At 34.2% G+C, this 24661-nt stretch overlaps 2 protein-coding genes across 7 annotated transcripts; one reads left to right on the top strand and one right to left on the bottom strand.

Annotated features, from left to right (window-relative positions):
- The first annotated feature begins 563 nt into the window (after window positions 1–563).
- Window positions 564–4841, top strand: LOC109149162 (serine/threonine protein phosphatase 2A 57 kDa regulatory subunit B' beta isoform-like). 4 transcript variants are annotated; one of them, XM_019296825.1, is made up of 4 exons: window positions 564–746; window positions 865–1019; window positions 1050–2024; window positions 4303–4841. In XM_019296825.1, exons 1-4 carry the CDS (start codon window positions 572–574, stop codon window positions 4591–4593), a joined length of 1596 nt encoding a protein of 531 aa, XP_019152370.1. In that variant the 5' UTR covers window positions 564–571; the 3' UTR covers window positions 4594–4841. The 4 variants fall into 4 exon arrangements, with proteins under 4 accessions (XP_019152370.1, XP_019152386.1, XP_019152382.1 ...); XM_019296841.1 differs by having other exon boundaries at window positions 564–1019; XM_019296837.1 differs by having other exon boundaries at window positions 862–2024.
- Window positions 4842–4947: 106 nt separating this feature from the next.
- LOC109149186 (probable pectate lyase 12) lies at window positions 4948–9181 on the bottom strand. 3 transcript variants are annotated; one of them, XM_019296856.1, is made up of 5 exons: window positions 8735–9181; window positions 6486–7380; window positions 5498–5700; window positions 5052–5262; window positions 4948–4991 (listed from the first exon to the last, which is right to left on the bottom strand). In XM_019296856.1, the coding sequence occupies exons 1-4, from the start codon at window positions 8872–8874 to the stop codon at window positions 5070–5072; spliced, it is 1431 nt and encodes a 476-aa protein (XP_019152401.1). In that variant the 5' UTR covers window positions 8875–9181; the 3' UTR covers window positions 4948–4991; window positions 5052–5069. The 3 variants fall into 3 exon arrangements, with proteins under 3 accessions (XP_019152401.1, XP_019152408.1, XP_019152397.1); XM_019296863.1 differs by having other exon boundaries at window positions 4955–5262; window positions 6486–6864; window positions 6919–7380; XM_019296852.1 differs by having other exon boundaries at window positions 4955–5262.
- Between the last annotated feature and the right edge of the window lie 15480 nt (window positions 9182–24661).

Below are 24661 nucleotides of genomic sequence, written 5' to 3' on the forward strand. Positions count from 1 at the left end.
GATTTCTTTGATACATGCAACTAAAAGGACTACATCATGTCAATTTAGAAATTAATATAAAGATTCTTTTTTTTTTTTTTGTCACAAGAAATTAATATAAAGACTTAACTCGCTGATTCAATATGTAGTATTTGAGAGAGAAGAGAAAAATGTTAATCTAATGAACAAATAATTAAACAATTGAATTCAATGTACACATAGTGAAAACTGAAAAGCTAATAAATTTAATGTAACAAAGCCAATAGTACAAAAAAAAAAAAAAAAGTTTAATTTAAAAAAGAAAAATGGATATGGTAAATTGGATGTGTTGCGGGTAGGGGCAGTATATAATGGAGGTGGTTTTGCTATGTTACATCCGAACCAACACCTAGTATTTATGTATTATGACACTATATTATAAAATATTTCCAACAACAATATTCGTTTTTTTTTTTTTTTTAGAGAGAATATGTTGGTAGGTGTTTTGTTGTGATATTATTATTATCTTCATTAACTTATTCTCTTAAATTATATTAACTATATGGGCCTCCAATAACTAAAGAAGAATTCAAATTTCAAAACATATTTATTTATGGAATCGGTCCTCCAAGAAAATGAAAATGTCAAAACAAATCTGACTTATATATGTATTCTGCAATCGTATCTCTCACTTGATCGACGGGAAACTTGCTCCGTCGGACCGCCGTCTCTTGCCTTTTCCGGCGCTCATGGTTCGCCGCTGCAGTCCACGGTTATAGTTTCAGTACGTTTCTCTTCTTCTTCTCTCGTATTTGTACTAATTTGTATTGCTGTTAAGGGTTAGTCTCTGCTTGTTTGACAAAGCTTGAATTTTTCTTTGAAATTTCGCTGCAATTTACATAGTTTAGGGGGGTAGGTTTAGAGTTAAGATGTTGAACAAAATTATGAAGAGAGGGCACAAGAAGGTGCCCAAACCGGACGCCGAAGACTTTGGGTCGGTCTCCGCGTCCGTTGTGGTGGTGAATCATGCTTCAAGGGGTAGTTCGCTGGGAAATTCAACACCGTCGTTGCATCTTCCATCTGTGGGGGCGCCGGCGCCGGCGCCGGGGACATTCGAGGTCCTGCCGTTGTTCCGGGATGTGCCGGTGTCACAGCGGCAGAACTTGTTTTCCAGGAAGCTTCAGATTTGCTGTTTCCAGTTCGATTTCACGGATGTGGTGAAGATGGTTAGGGAGAAGGAGATGAAGAGGCAGTGCCTTCTAGAGCTTGTAGATTTTATTCAATCTGGCTCTGGGAAGATCACTGAGAGCAATCAGGAGGAAATGGTAAAGATGATATCTGTTAATATATTCAGGTGTTTGCCTCCGGCTTCACACGAGAACAGTGGGTCGGAAAATGTTGACGGGGAGGATGATCCCTATCTTGAGCCCTCATGGCCACACTTACAGATTGTATATGAGCTGCTATTGCGATATGTGCTTTCATCTGATACTGATACGAAAGTTGCAAAGCAGTTCATTGAGCATTCGTTCGTGTTGAAGTTATTGGATTTATTCGACTCCGAAGACCCGAGGGAGAGAGAGTATTTGAAAACAATTCTTCATCGCATATATGGGAAGTTCATGGTGCATCGTCCATTTATTAGGAAGGCAATGAGTAACATCTTTTATCAGTTTATATATGAGACAGAGAAGCATAGTGGTATAGGTGAGCTCTTGGAGGTTCTAGGGAGCATAATAAATGGATTTGCGTTGCCGATGAAAGAGGAGCATAAGCTGTTTCTTGTCCGTGCACTCATACCGCTCCACAAGCCAAAAACAAATGCAGTGTATCATCAGCAGTTGTCGTACTGTATTGTCCAGTTCATGGAGAAGGACTACAAGCTGGCAGATGCTGTTATAAGAGGTTTGTTGAAATACTGGCCTGTCACAAATTGCCGAAAAGAGGTTCTGTTTCTTGGGGAACTTGAAGAAGTTCTGGAGGCTACGCAGGTGTCAGAGTTTCAGCGATGCATGGTTCCCCTTTTTAGACAGATAGCTCGCTGCCTTAACAGTTCACATTCCCAGGTTAAAATATTTTTCTGACCTTAAACTTATAATTGCCTGTCAAAATATTGTTATTTGCAACTTTTTTATTTCATTTTATTCTAAGGTTGCTTGATCTGCAGTGTTGGTTTGAATTTTCTCTGTGGTGAATACTGGCTTAAGTAGATAATTAATTTGTTCAAGTGCTCTGTAGTCTTTGGTGCTTATCAATTATCATCTGGGCCATTTATCAACTTTGTTTGTCCTGTGCTGCTTTGTGTAGAAAAGTTAGTTACTTGTTACGTGATTTGCTACATGTTCATGATCAATGCATTGTGCCTACTTGGAGTGTCTTATAGGACAAAATAAAGCATGCGAGAAGTTGACATTTGGCATGTTTCTGCTATGCCTAAATGTAAGGTTTTCAGTTATTGCCTATTGGCCATCTTAATATACAGACATACAGTAGCATTGTTGATAAGCATATTGTTTATTGATGCAAGAAGTTACAGTCATTTGTAGAAAAAAAAAAAGTTTAGTAGAAACCCAAAAACGTTGTTTATCTTATCTTCTCCACTTTCCACTTTCTTAATTCTTCTCATCATCAACTTCCAATCTGAACATGGTGTTTTTAGTATCATCAACAAACAATATATCTTGAATCTCACTCATTTGAGAACCTTCACTGACCGGGTAGCAACCCTTCCACCCCCTTCAATAGCAGTAATGATGTGAATTTACAATCCATCTAGGAAGCAATCAGTTGTGGGCTTTTAATGGTTCTAGTTTTAGCTAAATTATCAAACATATATATAGAGGCAATTGTACCTTCTTTGGTGACCATTGGGATTGGTGTAGTACTGCATTTTGACACATATAGGGAAGGGTTTGTTTCCATGGTTTCAGTCCTTACATTTTTTAGCAAAATTCAACCCTTTCTCTATTCTGTTTCACTATGTCATTGAGAAACCAATTCTATATGCAAGTAGTGCAGTGGATTTAATATTGAAGCCTAAGTATTATGCCCCGTAGCTTTTAAGAGTGACAATGAGAAAGCATTATTTGAGATGTCAACTTAGGTAAGATTTGGATACATCTTCCAGAATTTTTCAGGCCTCTTTTAGGAGAATAATCCAATGAACAACTCTGTCAAAAAAGACAAAGTCAAGTCATTTAGACCCTGCAAACCACTTTGTATTTATTGGATTTGATCTAGAGTTGTTGGATATTGTGGTCAATTTGACTTATCCTTGTATTTTACTGAATTTGATCCAGATATACAATGGTTTCTTTGAATAGTTGAATAAAATATTTTCATTGTTGCAAGATTAAAAAAATCTATGAACATACTAGTCTGATCAGGTTGTTATTGCAAAAACTATGATGCACGTGCACCCTAGTGTATGGTGCACCATGTGCCAAGGTCTAGCATTTGTGTTCAGCTGAGTTATCATGATTTACATCCTCCAAGATGCTCTTTTGGGCCGGGGCGTGAGGGACACTTGGGGTTAGGAATTCAACCTTTTGGGAACAATGATTTGAAAAATGTTTACTTTTGGGAATAAGGGTCAAATAGGCCATTGAATTGCACGATAATGCAATTAGGCCACTGAACCTAAAAACCTACAATTGGATCCTTAAACTAACCAACCAATTTCATGCAATTCTTCCAATTTGCAGGTTTTAGGTCATCCCAAATTAAATTATTTTTTAAAAAATAATTATTTAATTTTTTTTTTTTTAAAAAGGACTTCCGGCCGGAGACGAAGAAAGTTTCTGTCTCCGGCCGGAAGTTCTGTTTTTTTTTTTTTTTTTAATTGTTATTTTTTAAATTTTAAATTTTTTAAAAATAAAATTTAATTTGGGTTGACCTGTTGGAAACTTGCAAATTGGAGGAATTGCATGAAATTGGTTAGTTTAGGGACCCAATTGCATTATTGTGTGCAGTTCGATGGCTTATTTGACCCTTATTCCTTACTTTTAATTGTAGTGATGCTTTGCATTCAATTTTTAGAAAAATGTCCGTTTTAAATGTACTATATCTTCACTTCAGCTATGTTCACATTGGATGAATTAATGTGGACTGAAAGAACTAACCTTTTGCGTTGCACTTGGTGCCTATAGCACTGTGTGCCAAGGCATACACAAGTGTCTTGATTGTTATCTTACTTTTGTTGTTTTCAGTGATCTCCTAGAGAATTACCTTAGCTTGTAATTTTGGATCAACTATAACTCTACAAGGGACATTCTTGTATTATTCTCGACTCATTGCAATCGTGGAATCTTTTTAAAGATGTTTCTGAAGCGATTTGTATTTCAGGTTGCAGAGCGCGCCCTATTCTTGTGGAATAACGATCATATAGTAAGCCTGATTGCACAGAACCGGAATGTCATATTGCCAATCATCTTTGAGGCCATGGAAAAGAACATACAATCTCATTGGAACCAAGCGATCCAAGGGCTGACTGGTAACGTTCAGAAAATCTTTCTGGAAATGGATTCCGACTTATTCCACGAGTGCCAAAGACAGTATGCAGAAAGTGCAGCTTGCGCGACAGAACAGGAAGAGCAGCGAGAATTAAGATGGCAGAGATTAGTAGCCTGCAGCTAAAATGACACGTCACCAAAAACCCGCTCGGTTTAGGAGTAGATGGTGTGCAGTGTTAAATCGGATGCTCGAATTCATGAGCATATATAGACAACAATGCTATACAATCTTGGAAGCATAAGCCATGAAGAACATGCTTTACACTGTAAATGGTACTCTGTTTTAGTTCTCCCTTTTTTCTTTTTGTTTTCATTGTGCAAAGTGATTGATCCACAGCTTAAATTAAGAATGGTTTGTGAAAGTTTATGTGATATGATAAACTCTTGAATCCATGCCTTTAACATTACAGTTTAATTTGACTTGCATTTTGCTGAATTCTTGGCTGGATTTCAAGTAGAGAATGCAAATTTGAGGAACTTTGAAGTGCAAAAGAAAGAGTTTTTTCCCTTTCCCCTTCCCCTCTTGAATTCTTCTTTTCTCAAATACTGCCTACTGAATCAGTGAGTTAAGCTCGTACGGGCTTTCCTCTTGAATTCTTACTACAATAACATGAAGGTTAACATGGCTAGCAGATAATACAAGAGAATGGAGTTGGGGCAAAGCATGTAGCCCCCGGCGTAATCGCCATCGTAGTCGTCCGGGTCGCCGGAAATTGCCATCAAGTAGTTCCCGTCATCATCGCCGCCGGCGGTGACATTCCCAGCAGCAGTCCACTTGCCGCTGCTCCTCCCCCTGCTTTCAACAAACATCCTCTTAGTCCACTACATTGTACCAAAATTCATGTTTTTTTCTTCCATTCCAAACATGTTAAAGTCACTTTGAACATGTCATTTCAATCTCGATATCCACAAGGACGGACTAAAATAATCAAAAGTTGGGAAGCTCAAAAAGCAGCGAGATAGTGCTTCTCTGGTACTGAAAGGAAAAAGGAAGAAAGAGAAAAAGAAAAAGTGAAAGGAGGAGGGACCTGCCAACAAGAACGCCGGCGTTCATGGTGATTTGGTCAAGGAAATTAGCAGATTTGGGTTCCACACTGTACGCTTTCTCATATTTCACTTCCAATTCCTCACCCGAAGCTACAAAGTAGGCTCCGTTTGCCATTACGTCCCCCTCGCTCCTCCAATTCCAGTTCCGCCACTTTTCTTCTGATGTGTCCACTCTTTTTGTCACCTATCCAACCAAACATACATTTTCTCAATCTTTATAAGAGCATCCTATGTCACATGTTACATCAACATTGTGAAAATTGGTTAATGTTAGGCCCCATGGGTCTAGCTCATTCAGCAATGTTTTGAGAGCTTAAGATTAGTCTGGTAATGCATTAACTGTACAGTTTATCCTGGTTTGGATTCGAACCATGAACTAGCTCTGCTGTAACTGTAACTAATAGTGACAATCATTATTGTGTGGACCATGGTCTACACAAGTTGTGTGGACCATATTCTGTATATTGTAAAATAATGTACATTCAATACAAAAATAATGTACATTTAGTATAAAAATAATGTACATTGTATTCAGGGGATGTACATTATTTTTGTACTGAGTGAACGTTATATTGTATAATGTACATTCAGTACAAAAATAATGTACATTCAGTATATTAAAAATGTACTTTTTGTTATAGTCCATACAATAATGTGCCCTAATAGTGACGCAACTTTAAATAGGGTGTTGGACTTGACCTTACAGAAAATCAAGGTCTCCGCCCAACAATCCCTTAGCAATGTCTTGCTTAGTACAGTCAAAGCAGGCCGAACCATTAGGCCCACATTTCCGTGAACTTATTTTTTCAGGACCCTAACCCGTCCCACCATGAAGCAAGTGCAAGCCAGTCCGTGAGCTTCGGTCCACTTTTGCAGTACTAGACTCTTGTTGGACATGATCCGAGTATCCGACCCTTCACGAGCCTCCACCCAACTATTAAAAAAAAAAAAAAGGGTTAATGTGTGTACCTCTTTGGCGTTGCGGTCAAAGGGTGCAATGTACCGATTTCCTTGACTATTGATGGTAGGATTGCCGCTCCCTCCAATGGCGTACATCTCCCACCTCGTGAAATCATTGTTCACTACATGGATATACCCTCGCCTACACCTCGGCATTCTCTGAATAAGCTTCTTCCCGAAGTGGTTAAACGCAATGGTGACTTGCATGCCGGAGTCCGGCAAGTAATCGTCGCTGTGACCCAACAACATCACCTCGTTATGGTGGGAGAAGTGGTTGTTGGATATGGTGATTCCGGTGGAACCCATCACGGCGTCGATCAGCCCGTCCTTGCAGTGCGAGAGAGAGCAGTGATCGATCCATATGTCCCTCGACCCGAAGATGGATATCCCGTCGCCGTCCGACAAGGTTCGCCACCCGAAGTGAGTGGGACTGGACCGGATATTGGTCTCGCCGGACTGGTAACAATGGTGGATGTGAATGTTGTGGATGATGACGTTGGAAATGTACTGCAACGTTATGCAGCCGCCGCCGGTGATGTGGACGTTGGCGCCGCGGCCGTCGAGGGTCTTGTAGGAGTTGAATATGAGCTCCTCCGAGAGCTGGATGACCATGCTGGCGGCGAACACGATCCACAGCGGCTCCGTTTGGATCACGCCGTAGCGGAGAGTCCCCGGCGGCGGGTTCACCGGGTCCGGGTCCGACGAGTCGGTGACCACGTAGTAACGCCCGCCCTTCCCGCCGACGGCGTATTGCCCGAACCCAATGCCGCAGTCCGCCAGCCGCTGCCGGTTCAACTGCCAATTGGAGTCGCAACGCCAGCAATCGTCGATCGGATTCCCGGTTTCGCATGTCGACAATAACTTTCTTCTTGATAACATTCTTGAAAGCGATGCATTTACTATGCTGCACAAGATTTTCAAGTTTTGGGGTAAAAAACAAAAATATTGTTACGATCAATCAGTTACCAAGTCAAAAACTATAGCTAATAACGAATGCGGCAATTTTATTTTTTTATAGACTATTATTACTTTTTTCGAGAGGGTGGGTGTTGGTCTTTGCCCACAAGGGCTTAGGTAACTGGTTCAATGGATAATATTTGGGATAAAAGATCAATATTCAAACTTCGACAGCGACAGACTGAGGATTATGTCCAAAGTGAGCAAATCCCTTGTGCATACTGGCATTTGACCCTGTCTACTGGGTCATTGAATCACATTCATTTAGGGTCGTTTGGAAAGCAGGAAAATGTTTTCTGGAAAATGAGTCGTTTTTCAGAAAACATTTTCTTTTCCTGTGTTTGGTTGCATTTTGAAAAACTTTGTGAGTTTAGTTTATTTTCTGAAAAAATGACTAGAATTGTATGTTTAAACATTTTGGTAGAAAACAACTTCTCCCAAATTTTGGCGGAAGTCATTTTTCACCAAAATAGCTTCTTTTTCCCCAGTCAACGGAAAATGTTTTCCATTGACTGGATTTTCCTGTTGCATCCAAACACTGAAAACTCAAAAAATATTTTCCAGAAGTCATTTTCTGGATTTCCAAACGGACCCTTATATCTTCCCCGATGCTCCGTCGGGCCGAAATGCCTTGGAGTTGGGGATTCAACCTTTTGAGAAAAGATTTATTATTATCAATGTAAATCTTTTGAAAAAACCAATAAAACGGACTCATTAGAGGGTGTTGGTATAATTATGTTTCATTCACTAGCCCGCTCTTTTGGGGCAAAGTTAAAAATTGGATAAGATGTTATGTGACAAGGTTAAGGATGTTATGTTAGGTATGTTTTTATGGTGTTTTTGTACGGGAAAGAAGCATGCTAAAATCACAATAATTTCATTGGACCCTGAGGGAAGTGAGAATGACATGTAAGATGGCATGGTAGACAGAGTAAAGTTAATGGCAGTTAAATGAGTTGAGGCAGGTAGACAGTAATGAGGACAAACAACCAATAAAGATTTACATCTACTCACTGAGACACAGGAAATAGTGTCTCCTCTAATGTCTAATCCCATTAAATAAAGAAAAAGAAAAAGGAATATTTGGTTCTTATAGATTACGGAAGTAATATCCCATTAAACATTTTGCCTTTTTTATTTTTGGAAAATCCAATAAACATTTTGCTAATGAAGAATGGTTGGTACTGGGGAATGGGAATACTACATTGTACAAGACATTCAAGAACTGAAGCACACAAACTATACATACAGATATAAAAGGAGTTAAGTTATAATGGAAAATGGGAAATGTATTTTAATACCTGTGAACTTGAAGGGCAACAGCTTCAGGATTGGGATGCTGACCAGGAAGGGTAAGGTTGTAAGCCGCCATTAATGGAGAGAATGAGGTGATAAGGAAGAAGAAGAAGAAGAAGAAGAGAATGTAGGTTGTGTCAAGCATCTCTTCTACACTATATTATGCCCAGACAAAGAATGTGGTTCAGTTTAGTAGAAGAGGTATGGTAGCTGCATTACAGACAGTGGGGTTTGAATGGAGAATGAAGGAGAAAGATGGATAAATCCAAAGTCCACTAAGCTCCCTGCAGGACTCATACAGTTCTTCAGGGGGAGGGGGAGAGGGAGAGGGGAGTGTTATTCTTCATTACTGTCATGATTTATAATCATTGTAGATGGAATCTGTAAGGGATTCACTATTTGGAGAGGGTGAGTGAAAGTTATTAAAGAAAAAGTAACAGGATGAGGGGTGACACAAGCAAGGATTTTGTGGAATCCCCTTTCTTTTTTCCTTTTTCTTGGTTTGGAGGTGGGTGGTTGGGGGTGTGGGGTGTTTTTTTTTTTTTTTTTTAATTTCTTTCTGTATACTCTCAAATCTCTGTATACTCTCAAATTCTATTCGTGTCAAATAAAGATAAGATATTTTTATCATATGAATTTCAAAAAAAATGTTCACGTCAAAAATTTGAGAGTAGAAATAAAAGTCGGGAGCACAAAAAGAGATTTTTTTTAGTTCCTCCTTTCTTGTCAGGAGTGCCCTAAAATTAGGTTCATAAATATTGGGGAAAGATGGGATCCTTAAAATCTGTTTGTCAGCAGGAAATTGTGGTCAAAGCTCAAGACTTGGAGTCTGAAACCAGGCCAGTGGTAGGATATGCAGTAAAAAGGACATGCTATCATTTAAAATAATATAATATAGTGTGGAGCAGAAACAACTCAAACAAGGAATGTAAATAGAATGGCATGCAGTAGGAAGGAATTTGATGCAAAATGATCGAAAAATGCAGGCTAATAAATTAAGATAGGAGTGTATAACAATTCCCACAATGTATGAGTCTTTAGATTTAAACTCTAAACCTAAGGGTTCTCATCCTTACCTTCTTGTGAGTTGTAAAAGGAGATAAATTACAAGATGTGTTACATTGAAGTATAGTAAATATTATTAATGTTCCCAAATAGGAAAAAAAAGAGAAACTCCTCAAAATAAAAAAAAAAAATAAAAAAATAAAAAGGAAAAAAGGAGAAACAGAGAGGAGGAAAAAGGTTAGGTTCAGTCATCAGTAGCCGCAGAAAATAAAATGAAACAATATTGCCCTTCATTTAATCATTATATAAACAAAAAGGAAAAATGAGTGCGGTTTGATTTTTGTCAATATTTTTTTAATTAAAATTCATCATATATTCACATAAATACTTTTTAATATGATTAATTTCTCTTGTGTAATTTTTTAATTATTATACATAAATAACTGCACACTCTATATAGTAATTGCAAGTTTTTATCATCCAAATAAGACAATTTTTTTTAAGAAAATTGTAAGGATATGTAAAATCTATATGAATTATTTTCACTTTTTCCCTACACTGATGTCGCTTTCACAATTTGTCTTTAAATATTAGTTTTGATAAAAATAAGTACAAAGACTTTTCTGCGGAGAATGATTTGGACCCTGTTTGGTAAATTGCTATTACTCTATTAGATGTTACCTGTTAACTGATTGTGTTAATTAGAAGGTATAACTAGTTGATAACATTAGTTGTTGTAGTAAAGTGTTTGGTAAATTAGCTATTAACTGACAGCTGTTTGGTATAATTTCTTTTCTGGAAAAGCTAATTGAAAAAGATACTTGGAATAGCTTTTTGAATTTTAACATTTTGAAGTTACAAAAAGTTAATTAACCAAACACTTGTATTGATATTTTAACTAAATCAAACAATTAATAATGGTCAAAGAAGCGATTTTTACCAAACAAGGCCTTAGTCCCTTCCAACAAATCTCCTGGAAAAAAAAATGCATCTAATTTCAAATTCAAGAATCATACATTTTCTTTTACACAAACACGAGTGAAATATATATATATATATATATATATATATATATATATATATATATATATATATATATATAGAATTAGGTTCAAATGAAAACCTCTGCTATCATTTGAACCTATATACCATTATGCACCGTTGATCTTGCTCGATCTCGTGGTTTATAATAATTTTGACCTGGTAAATATACATCACTGCATAACTGCACTAGGTGCACCATTGCACCACTCTTAAGATCTCGTACGATTGTGCGGTTAACGCAAAATGATGCACCCTAAGCATTAAAATGGTGCGCTTTAATTACACAAATCACGCACCTTAAGCACACAAACAAAGCACCTTAAGAACACAAACCGCGCATATTAAGCACACAAACAAAGTACCTTAAGACCAGCTCCAGCAGAGCGTTAAACTGACGCCAAATGCCCTAATGGCGCCCAATTTGGCGTTGAACCTTCTCCAGTGAAGGCGCCAAATTGGGTGCCATTATGGCGATTGTCTACAGTACACCAAATTTGGCGCTGCACTGTAACTTAACGCCAAAATGGTGTAAATCATTTAAATTCCAACTTTGCCCCTTATCCTTTTTATTAATTCCTTTTGTATCCCTATTTTGTTTTTCTGGATTTACATATTTTATTAAATACATAAACATAACATTTGAATAATTAAAAATAAATTATACCATTTGAAAGATCTCATCAAGACGATTAAAACAAGCCTAATATTATATATAGATTAATTAAAAATTAAAGTACATAAAACATAATTTCATAATATTAAACTGAATACATTTCAAATTAAACAAAATATACGTAGAATTAATAGTCTCCAAGACCACCCCATCGATATGTTTGCTCGTTAGCTCTCTTTGCAACAATTTGCAGTTGCTCATTCCTTATAGAAGTCCTTAAGGATAGGCCATATGTGATCAAATCCAAACCCCCTTTAAAATTTGACATCTTGTGACAATAAATCTTTTGATCGATCTAGCTGTTATAAATCATAAATATAAGCAAGTAAATAACATATATGTTCAAAGTACTCACAATTTAAGCAAATGACTAATAAAACATGTATAAAGTACTCACAATATCTTGTTCAGACGCTCCGATCGGGTTCATGTTTTCAATTTGCCGGATGCATCCTTTTAATTTTGAAACAACTGCCATTATATTTTGCATGCGAATTTGAAGAGATCTCTAAGGTCGAATATTATCATTATTTGCTGGTAGCATTTGATGGTACTCAATCTCAATACGAATCCAAAATTCTTATTGTGTTTGATTCTTACCCATTCTAGGATCTTGGCTAATATCACAATACACACGCCATAGAAGTTGATCTTCCTCAATTGAGTATGATGCACTTTGTGGTGTGCGTGAGCTCGATATTTTGCAAAGAGAATAAAGAGGTGTTGCAAAATGAAAGAGGGGGTTTGAGAATCCAAAGAGTTGTGGTTTAGTTTGGCAATCCAAGTGTAGTATTTATAGATAAAAACACTTCGCGTGATAAAGCTTGTGATAAGATATTATATCTTTTGTTGGAATGTGTGTTGGAAAGATATGCATAGAAATGAATGGTTAAGATTGTTGAGATTTAATCCAACAGTTGAAAACAATTCTGCTAAAGTTTATGAAAAGATTTCATATATTTCGTTGGAATGTGTGTTGGAAATATATGCATACCAATGAATGATTAAGATTGTTGAGATTTAATCAAACTGTTGAAAACACTTTTGCTAAAGTTTTTGATAAGATTTTTCATATCTTTTGTTGGAATGTGTGTTGAAAAGATATGCATAGAAATGAATGGTTAAGATTGTTGAGATTTAATCCAACAGTTGAAAACAATTCTACTAAAGTTTATGATAAGATTTCATATATTTCGTTGGAATGTGTGTTGGAAATATATGCATACCAATGAATGATTAAGATTGTTGAGATTTAATCCAACGATTGAAAACACTTCTGCTAAAGTTTTTTTATAAGATTTCATATCTTTCGTTGGAATGTGTGTTGGAAATATATGCATACCAATGAATGGTTAAAATTGTTGAGATTTAATCCAATGGTTGAAAACACTTCTGCTAAAGACAGAGAAGCGCAGTATGCACTTCGTAATGCATTGATTGAGCATATATGAAAACGATATGTTAATTTTGAAAATTAAATGTAATAATTGATATATGTTATATTATTGTGGAATAAAAATATTATTTGTGTTACAATTAAATTTTATAATAAAAAAATTAAAGTTTTAATTTATGAGAAAACAAATTATTTTAGTGTAGAAATAGAATTTGGTGTAATGGGTTGGAGATGAATAAAATTTAGTGTAAGAATATGTTGTGAATATTCCTTTTAGTGTAAAATTTGATGCAGAATTTGGTGTAATGGGTTGGAGATTGCCAAAGAACCTAAAGCTAATTTTGGCTTATTTGACTTGGTTATATATTCAATATGAATGTTTGATTAATTAGCTTTTTGTAACAACTTATTGCTCCAAAATGCTAAAATTCAAAAAGATGCTCAAAGTAACTTTTTCAATCAGCTTTAAAAAGTCATTTTGCATGTAATCAACTATCAGCTAACAGCTAATTTACCAAACACTTTTCTACAATCAACTAATACTATCAACTAGTCAAACCCATTAACTCAATCAGCTAGCAGCTATTTACCAAACACCCCTAAGATTTGCGGCAAAATTATAAGGTTAGAGCATCCTCAATAGTGGGGATTTTGGTGATTGAGTGAGATAGTAGAGGATGAGGTGGATGTTAGGGCTCACAAAAAATTAAGAAATAACCTCAAGTGATATTGAAATAACCTCAAGTGATATTGATGCTCTTAATGGGGATGCCTTTAGAGGCTTAGAGCCAATATCAGAAGAAATATATGCTAAAAATCAATTTCTCACAACCTATAAATTTATGATGTTCGTCAAATATACTAAGAAATTAAAATGTTCACTTCAAATTGAAATGTAAAGATGATTTTTTTTTTTTTTTTCCTTTACAGGGTGTTTGGTTGAAAGGAAGAAATTATGAGGGAAAAGAATTGTAATTCGGTAGAAAAAGAATAAGATGAGAATAAAGTAGGAATTCAAATTAGGTTGTTTGATAGGAAGAAATATAATTATTGGAATTGAGAAGGAAAGAAGTGGTATAACACTAAATAACGTTGTTTAATAATAATAGTAATAATAACTTAGGATAGTAATGTCATTTCATCTATTTTTCATTTCTCACATCCATTGAATTGCAATTCATATGCGGAGTATCCTTGAATTGCAATTCGACAAAAGAAACATAATTATAATTTCCCTCAACCAAATAATGTAATTCACCTTCTTCATTGAATTTCAATTCCATTACAATCAAATATTCAAATTACAGTAGACTTATTAATGTTTAGGAACATAAAAAAGGAAAGTCATGGTAAGATCTGAAAAAGCAGCAATTCTCAGTGGCAAAGACCACAAAGTCTTGAAACTGTGTGTGTGTCCACATTGATGAGGAGCAATGGAGCTTTCTTCAGGGAAATATGAAAACACAGTACCGTAAATGGGGATTAGAGACCAGAAAACCCTTTCTAGGGATACGAACAGCGGCGGAGTGCCCCATGCATTTTCGTCTTCTTTTCATGCCATTTTTGCTCCACTCTAACGCCTACTAACCGTTACTGCAACACTTTCCTCCTCGATTTTCTATTCATCACACCCGAATTCAGGTGCAAATTAAAGCGGGTACGTGATGGGTTACAATTCTTTTTTTTTTGAAAACTGATGGGTTACAATTCTTAAACAGCAGTTACTTTAAACTTATAAAAGATTTTTTGTCACCTTTACATGTCTCATTTGATTGGAATGAGAGAATTAAGGTGATTGCAAGAAGAGAATTAGGGAGAAAATGAGAAATAAAGTGTTCCATGTGAAAAAAAAAAGTGAAAATTACGAATAAATTTAAATTCTATTGTTTGGTCAGCACGAATAAAAGTGTTTGATAGATATGAGAGTTGAAAGATAATAAGTTATATAAAGACTAAAATACGCTTGTAATAATAATAATAACTCCCTTTTTGGTAAAGAGGGTGATAGGTTTGTCCATACAACACATTTTTTCTTCCCATCTAGCTTGGAATTGCAATTTTTGAGAGGAAGGTAGGATTTTCAATTCCATGAAATGAGCAAATTGTAATTCCCTCCAAACAAATAATGTAATTTTACAAGTTAAATAATTAAATAAGAAAGAAATTTTAATTTCTTCTAACCAAATAGCTGGTTAAGCTCTTACATGTCACAAATAAGATTATTTTGGAGTTTTTAAATATCCTGGCCAAGGAAATTTATGATTAATTTTTTTTTGGGAAAATGACACTTTTTCGCCCTGTGTTATATGCTTATAGCACTTTTCCCCCCTGAGTTATTCATGCATTCACATTTGCCCACTCAATTATTATAAAAGTGGCGGTTTTTCCCCCTGATAATATTAAATGGACATTTCTACCCTTAACACAAATATTTTATTTATTTCTCTTCTTCAACAAATTATTGCTTATACGTAGGGATGACCACGGTTCGGTTCGAACTGAACCAAACCCTATAACAATCAAATTAAAAAATTTTGGTTATGATTCATAACATAACCCAATATTTGGGTTTCCGTTTGTTAAAATCGTGAATTGGAAAAAAATGAACCCTGAACCCTGAACCCTGAACTAGAGGTTCAAATCGGAACAACTACTAGCAATAGCTTAAAATTAGAATTATAATATTTGCAAATAGTGTATGTTTTTTTCCGCATTTATATTGACTCTAACATATAAATATATATAATCGCGATTTGATTTTTATTTTGAACCGTCGGGTTCACGATTTTGGATCCAATTTGAACGGTTGGTTCAAACTTTCTTTTAAAATTTTATTTTTTTATTTTTAAAATATTCTAAATTCAACACTTAATGTATTTTATTTTTTTCAAATCGTGGTTATAATTTGTTGGAGAAGAAAATAAATGAAATATATATTTTAAGGGTAAATATGTCCATTTAATATATTAGGGAGAAAAGCTGCCACTTAAATAATTTAGGGGGAAAAAGTGCTATAAGTATATAACAAAGGTGGGAAAAGTGTCATTTTCCCTTTTTTTTTTTTAAATCAATCAAAATAAATACTCCTATATAATTTTAACTGCTCTGTAATCATTATTACTTTGAACTTACTTAAAAAAAAAAAAAAAAAAAAAAAAAAAAAAAAAAAAAGACATACTCCGTACTTAAACTTTAAATTAAATTTGTTTAAAGTTGTAAATTGGTAATTCTATTTTATTTATTGCTTTACGCCGCAATTAACTCACTGTCACTGTTTTACAAGGTTTCCATAATTTTGGGTTCCATTATTCTTATCCCAAAAAACATAGTGATTATGGTCAATATACGACAAACAAGTGGTATATTTTAATGTACTACTTTTTTGCATTCCCGCCTGGAAAACAAAAAACAACAAAATTGAAAAAGAATCAACGATAACTCAAGGTATTTTCTTTTTCCTTTCTCTTGTTTTTTCTTTCGTCTAATCTTATTGATATTATTATAAAAGTTGGGGAATAGTCAAATAGCTCTTCCAAATTTACAAGAAATGGCAAGTAGTCTCTTAAACTTTTGAAAATTATAATTAAGTTTATGAACATGTTATTTTCATGCATTGAAGTCTTAAAAATCAATTAATGACCTTTAATAACAAGTCACTAGGGTTCTGCCGAGAAACTCTAACAATTTCGACAACATCGGTCGCCCACTATGTCTCCTTCTCTGTTGAGAAGGCGACAAATGTTCGGGACCCCTTCTCCACTATTGGTCTCCTTCTTCGTCGATTGAAAGAAGGCGACTAGTCCAGTCGAGCGGCAGTCCATTTTTTTTAGACGGTCAACGGTATTCGACGGTGGTCAACGGCAGGTTACCGATAAATTAAACTTATTTGATCAATTTTAATAAGTTGGAATGTTTAATTGTAACTTTAAAAAATTCAATGATCTAATTGCCTTCTCATGTAAAGTTGGAGGACCTATTTGACTATTTTTCCTTATAAGTTTAAACCCAAAACATAAAAGTCTCTCAAAACTCATGCCAAATAAATTGGTAGACGGGATAAATCACAAAAATGTGACTCAACTAGATGACAAGTCCCCAAATCCTTGTTTACTAACTAATAATTTTATTCTATGATGATGATGAGTTTGATTTTTGTCAATATTTTCTCAATCAAGTCTATAGCAATAATCCTTAGTTTTATTATTATTATTATTATTATTATTATTATTATTATTATTATTATTATTATTATTATTATTATTATTATTATTATTATTATTATAATCATCATCATTATCATTATTGGGTGCCTAGAGTGCAGAACTGTTTGAAGGATATTCCTTTCCTCTAAGGGTTTCTAAACTAATTTATATAGTTTATCCCAGCTTTGCATTGGCCTTAAATAAATAAATAAATAAATAAATAAATAAATAAATAAATAAATAAATAAATAAATATATATATATATATATATATATATATATATATATATATATATATATATATACTCTATTAATTAACTAATATTATATTTAATAATATATAACTTTTTTTTTTACATATTAAATCTGATATCTCCACCACGTTGTCACTATTTGATCCAGTCACACTTTCAGAGTTTGACTCTTATTTATTCAGGAAGAAAACCTTATCTATAGCTTTTTAACATGGCTGACCCTTAACCTTTATCTCTGTGGTTGCATTAAAAATTTTAAGCTGCTAAGTTAATAGTGTGTGTGTGTATAAAACTTATTTTTAATACATACAAATTCTAGCTATATGAGTAAAGATTGTTAAATGTAAAATGGTAAAGAGTTTATCATGGATTAATACTATATTCATGTGTTTTTCTCACATATTAGTCAATAGGGGAAGAAGATTAGAAAAATAAAAAATAAAAAAGCAGCCATTTCTATTACCAATAGTTAGTCACCACATTAAAGACTATCTAGTAAACATGGGCAAATTATGGTCCACACAATGTTATGTGGACCATAACAAAAAGTACATTTTTAATATATTAAATGTACATTATTTTTGTACTAAATGTACATTATACAATATAATGTACACTCAGAACAAAAATAATGTACATTCTCTGAATACAATATACATTATTTTTGTATTGAATGTACATTATTTTTGTACTGAATGTATATTATTTTATAGTAGACAAAATATGATCCACACAACTTGTGTACACAGGACTATGGTCCATAAAATAATGATCTGTAAACATGAGAATTCAATTAAGTCAAGAGAAAATTTCAATTTTGGTCATATGTCTATACGGGCTTTGTCAGTTTCAGCACCTAATTTTAATTTTAAAAGTGTCAATTTAGTAACTTGAGTATGTAATTTTTCTCAATTTCGATCACTCCGGTCAAATTGTCGGCTAAATTTCGCCAGAAAATTTTAATAGTTGAAATAATGAGGGTATTTTAGTCATTTCATATCTCTTTTCTTTTTCTCCGACGAGTCTACCATATATGTTTCTGTTGTTTCTGCGCGAGTTCTCCCAGCTTCGAAAGTACAGGCGAAGCTGCTCAAGGCCACTTTTAAAACCAAAACAAATCTAAACGCCACTTTTGCGAGCTTAACGGAAACAATGACCAAAGCATTTTGATTGGTAGCCTCCTTAGACCAGGCACCATCGACGTTGGGGGAACCATCGTGGAGGATCAAATCGAAGGTTCTGCAACCATTCTAGCATTTTCTTCCGGCCAATGGAGGTGTCGGCGAACGTGGAGCCCATCAAAAGTAATCGACCGACAAACGTGAGGGGGCGTGTTAAGCATATAATATAATATAAATACAAATATGCAATCCAACTATATATTACTTTAGTCTTTTAGTTGAGATGGAGCACATGTTCCAATTATGAGTGCATAATTTTTATTTATTTAATTATTAAAATGAAGGACAAAGGAACAAAGCCTTCCTAAAAGGAGAGGAATTGTTGATGCGAGTGACAGCGGCAATAAGCAAGAGATCACACCAAGCACTTTAGTTTTCACTATAATTATTCCAATTCCAATTGCTTCTCCGACCAACTTTTCAGTGATGAATTGAAAGAACCCCTGCTTTATTATACCACAACACACTAAATCTATAATTCCCCATCAGACATCACCCTTTCAATCAATGCATGCCCTTTTCTATATATACACAAACAATATCGATTTTTTACAATATCATACTCAGAATTTATTAAAAATAAAAAATTTGATTTTTCCGACAGACAAAATTAGGGGGAGAAGAATGATAAGAGGGAAGATCGATTAAAACATATAGACAATACGTTACAAAAAAAAACATAGTGGGGAAAATAATACTAATAAGGGTGTATTTGGAAATCGTGAAAATGATTTATGAAAAGTCATTTTTCAGAAAATATTTTCTTTTTTCAGTGTTTGTTTGCTTTTTAGAAATCTATCTTGATATGTTTGGTTTTTTTTTTTTTTTTTTTTTTGAAAAATGAGTAGAATTGTATAATTAAACATTCTAATTGTTTTATTTAAAATATAAAATATTAATAATAATATTAAATCTAATGTTATTTATTAAAATAAAAATTTAGAAAAAACTATGGTTTCCAACAGCAGAGTATTGGTCTCCGCCAGAAACCAGACCAAGGCTATATGCTCATCGATGTAGGAAATCAAATCAAGGTTGTGTTCGTCGATGTAACTGTGGTATGTGAAAATGATTTCTGCCAAATTTTAGCAGAAGTCAATTTTCTCAAAAACAACAATATTTTCTCTTTGTCCGCAAAATGATTTCGGTTGACTTCGATTTTCCAAACTCTTTCAAACACTAGAAACTATAAAAATAATTTCTGAAATTCATTTTCTAATTTTTCAAACACACCCTAAAAAAATCAGATGTATAACAATACTTTGAAATAATAGTGTTTCTTGGCATGTGAGTGAATACAAGGAAAAAAAAAAAGAGGAAATGGTCAAATAGGCCCTCGAACTTTAGCTTAAAAGTCAATTAGACCCCTAAACTTTTTAAATGTGCAATTACACCCATCAACAATTCATTTAGGTGCAATGAAGCCCAAAAATAAGTTAATGACTTACTATCACAGGTCATTAGGGTTCAGGCCACCTTCCGACAAAAAAATGTGATCGGCGATCGACTGGCGAAATTTTCGGCAAAAAGGGTGACCGGCGACCGACGAACGGTCGCCGCTGATCACTTTTTTGCCGGAAATTTCGCCGGTCACTTATTTTTTTGCCGGAAATTTCGCCGAAAGGTGGCCTGAACCCTAATGACATGTGATAGCAGGTCATTAACTTGTTTTTGGGCTTCATTGCACCTAAATGAATTATTGATGGGTATAATTGCACCTTTAAAGAATTTAGGGGCCTAATTCACTTTTAAGTTAAAATTCGAGGGCCTATTTGACCCTTTTCCTGAAAAAAAAAAAAAAAAAAAAAAACCAACTATGTTAGTGTTATTTGCCACTTCATCCATTTATGTTTCTCTTTAACCATACAACATCGCATAACTATTATTATTATATTATTATTATTATTTTCTATAGGGCAACCATCAATGGGCCTTATATTTGATTGTTATACATCTTGTTTTATTATGCTTCAAAAAAAAAAACAAAAAAAAAACAAAAAAAAAAAAACAAAAACAAAAACAAACAGTACAATACCACTTGTTACCACTAGAAAGCAAAAAACATGCATGTCAGGTGCAATCACTATAAAATATTTTTCACATATATAAATTAAAAAAAAATGGCATTCTTGATTATTAAATTATATCATAATACTTGACTCAGTTCTTGATCTAATTCTTCATATAACTATTTTTCACCCTTCACTTGTTTCTTTGATACTGCTTTTCATCCAACCTTCATGAAATGTTTAAACAAACCTAAAATAAGAGGCTTAAACATGTAATTCCTTATGCCCTAGTTCTATTTCCTTCCCTATAATCATAGTCTTTTCCTCGAGCAAAAATTGTAAGAATTAGTAAATAATTAAGATTTTCATAGCTTTCATAGTTTTTAATTGAAAAAATAAAAAAGACTATTGATCTGTTAAAAAAAGAAAATAAAATGAGGGACGAGAAATTACAAGTTTAACTCTATGAATTTAGATTTAATAAAATTTTCATTTGTTAATTAATTATTCTATGCAGACTACGCGGAATATGTCACCAACAAAATAATTATAATGTAAAAAGTGATTACAAAAAAAATTCAATAATTGATTAAACAATTATATTATAATTTTTCCTTTCAAAAAAATTATATTATAATTTAAGAATTAACTCAAAGGAGTAGTGCAGCTCAAGTGGCAAAAAGGAGTTTTTTGTGGGATAATTATAAAGATAACTTAGGTTGGATTTATAAACACAAACAAGATTATGCACATAGTTAATTACAGCTACTTCATAACTTGTTATATTAGGGATCTCTATAATTTTTAATTCATATATTAAAAAAAAAAAAAAAAAACTCTATTGTGTCTGATTACTATAATGTTAAGAGATTCACTTTTTTCTAGACCTTTTTACCCAATAATAGTTTTAAACAAAATGTGAAAGTGAAGTAAAATTTATAAGAGCATCTACATTAGAGGAGAAATGGGAGAGAATTCACTACTTTTGAGGCCAAAATGCCATGGTGGCAGAGAGAGAATCAAGAGAGAGAAGGGGTGGGGAGCATCTGCAAATGTTGGGATATTACTCTGCCCAAGAAAAAAATTAATGATGGAGGAAAGAGAACCAATAGAGAAATGACATGCTTATTTTTTATATATTTTTTTTATAAAATCAGTTTTGATTTTTTTTTCCCTCCCCTCCCACATTATTCTCTTTCTTACTCACTCTTACATTCTCCCCCTAATATCTCCAACTGATATGGATGCTCTAAGACTATATGTAATAGCCTAATAGGGAGTAATCTTTTTTGTGTTCATAATTGTGAATTGCACGCGCGCGTGCAGATTGATTTTGAGTAATTAATCGATGGCTTCAGCAGCATAACACAGTATGCACGTAAAAAGAGAGAGAGAGAGAGTATTATTAGTCAAAGCATTTGGATTATCGAGGAAATTAAGGAGTAGGAATTTTGGATTATAGGGTTAGTTTTGGTTCAAAATTTGTTCAGAAACATGTAAGACTTTTTGGGGGGTGGAACATGTCGTCCACTAATTATGCCTATTTTTTGACCTTTTGATAACTAAGTATAGTAGGTCCTTCTCCTTCTCCTTCACCATCATACATCTGCCTCACTTTTCAATCATTTATACTGTGCAAATATAAGTGTAATCTCAAAAGTATATGTATTTGTTACGTTAACTTTATTAATTGGATAGAAGAGAAAATGAATGATTATCACATTAGAGTAAAATGAGGTACATGTATAAATGTATTACAATTTTTTTTTAAAAAAAATAATGAAGATACATTTAGAGCATTTCCATGTATAGATTTTGGATAGATTTTTGAGCACCAGATTCTCTGTTTTTTTGCGCATTATCGCGTGAAACGCAACCCAGCACCCGCGATGGGCACGTTAATGACGCAAAGCAGGTTTTTTTTTTTTTTTTTTTTCAACTTTGTTTTGTTTTTTCCTTTTTCTCTCCCCTTCCATCTTATCTTTTCAAATCACATATGCAAAAACTTTTCAAAAACCACAACTGTTAAGGATGTTCTTAAAAGGTAATTTATAAATCATTTGTATTTAATAGAGTTACATTTTTAATACAAATATTAAAGGTAATAGCCAATAGTCAATAATCCACCTCCCAATAGAGAAAATATCAATTTTGGTCATACGACTATAGGGGCCTTGTTAATTTCAACACATAACTTTCAAAAATATCAATTAAGTACCTTGAGTATGTAATTTTTCTCAATTTTGGTCATTCCGACCAATTCACCGGTCAAATTCGACCGGAAAAAATAATAGGCACAAAACTCAGGGGCAAATGAGTCTTTTCATGCTCTGCTCCTAATTGAATATGATCTGGACAATGTTGTTGCCGGAATCTCCATCAACGAGCTCCGAAATAGCGTGCTTTATGAACTGGTGCTGCTCGAGAAGATTGGTGGCGAGGAAAATCTCGCCGCAGAGGGTACAGGGGTAGATATTGTTCCGGAGCGGGATGTTGGGTTGGTCGGAGCAGATATCGGAAAGAGGATCAGGGGAGAGCTTGTCCGGCGAGGCTAGCGGGATAACGATGGGTTTCGTCAGGGATCTAGAGGAGGAACACGGCGACGGGATTGACGGGTGGCGGCGCAGCTGAAGAGTCTCTTAACGAAGGACCAAGACGCAGAAACAGCTTCTCACGGGATGATGATGATGATGATGAGATCGACATTTCTCCCTAAGCTTTCTGTGAAACAGAGCATGCGGCCCTCAAAATGCGTTGGATCAGCACCCTTCGTGCCCGCTTCGTCCACGCCGTCGAGCTCTTCGGTGGCCATGAAAGTGGATTTTTACTCTATCCAATTCCGAACCAAAAATCCGTAATGGCCAAGAAATCGAAGAAACTACACGACAAAGAAAGCGGAAAAGTTACCCCAAACTCTGATTCATCCAGCATATTGCCCAACAGGAAAATTACAAAAATGTATGTCAGGTAACAGATTTTATCTTGTCTGGGTCCATAGGGTGTGTGGTTATATGCGTTAAGAAGAAGAAGAAGAAGAAGAGGAAACCTTTCTGTTCCGGCCGGAACTTTGCCGCGGCTGGTCAGGGCGGTCGTGGTCGGCGACGGCGGAGGAGGAGGAGAAGATGAAGCAGTCGAGATGAAAAAACTCATTTGCCCCTGAGTTTTGTGCCTATTATTTTTTTCGGTCGAATTTGACCAGTAAATTGGTCGGAATGACCAAAATTGAGAAAAATTACATACTCAAGGTACTGAATTGATATTTTTGAAAGTTAGGTGTTGAAATTAACAAGGCCCCTGTAGTCGTATGACCAAAATTGAAATTTTCTCCCTCCCAATATATAAGAGGGTACAAATCTTTGAAATTGTGGACTATGGCCCATGTTAATGGCCTTTTAACAAATATTCAACTAATTTAACAGCAATAATGTAATAATGTTGGAGTTGATCAAAACCAATCATTATTGTGTGGACCATGGTCCATATAAGTTGTATGGACTATATTTTATATATTGTAAAATAATGTACATTTAGTACAAAAATAATATATATTTAGTATATTAAATATACATTATATTCAAAGAATGTACATTATTTGAATACTAAAAGTACATTATTTTATATAATATACTTTTTATTGTGATCCACACAACATTGTATGGACCATGGCGAGTACACACAATAATTTGCCGATCAAAAACGCCAAAATCTTGTTTGTAACCAATTGATAAAACCAACATTTCAAGGGAGCGTTTTGGAGATTTTTTTTTTATTTATTTTTATTTTTATTTTATTTTTATCCTAAACGCAATGCCCTAACATTAATAGAAATAAAATAAAATGAAATGAATTGAATTGTGTGAACTGAAGCCGAGACTCCTTTTTTTGAAATACTCCATTTTCAGCCCAAAGATCTAAGTTTCCACTACTGGAGTTCAAACTTATGGCCATCCATTTAGAATAGTAACCGAGATGCTATCACATTATATAGTAGTTGGTAACCGAGACTCCTTATTATAGAGGAACTTAGATACATATGCCCATGTGGGAAAAGTGAATCACATATTTCTTTTCTTTTAAAAAAAATAATTTTTATTGTTTATAATAATAAATATTATTATTAGGAAATATACATATATATTCATATAAGTAATTTTAGATGTTAACCGCT

Source organism: Ipomoea nil, unplaced genomic scaffold (assembly GCF_001879475.1).
Source record: "Ipomoea nil cultivar Tokyo-kokei standard unplaced genomic scaffold, Asagao_1.1 scaffold0268, whole genome shotgun sequence".
Taxonomy (NCBI): Eukaryota; Viridiplantae; Streptophyta; class Magnoliopsida; order Solanales; family Convolvulaceae; genus Ipomoea; species Ipomoea nil.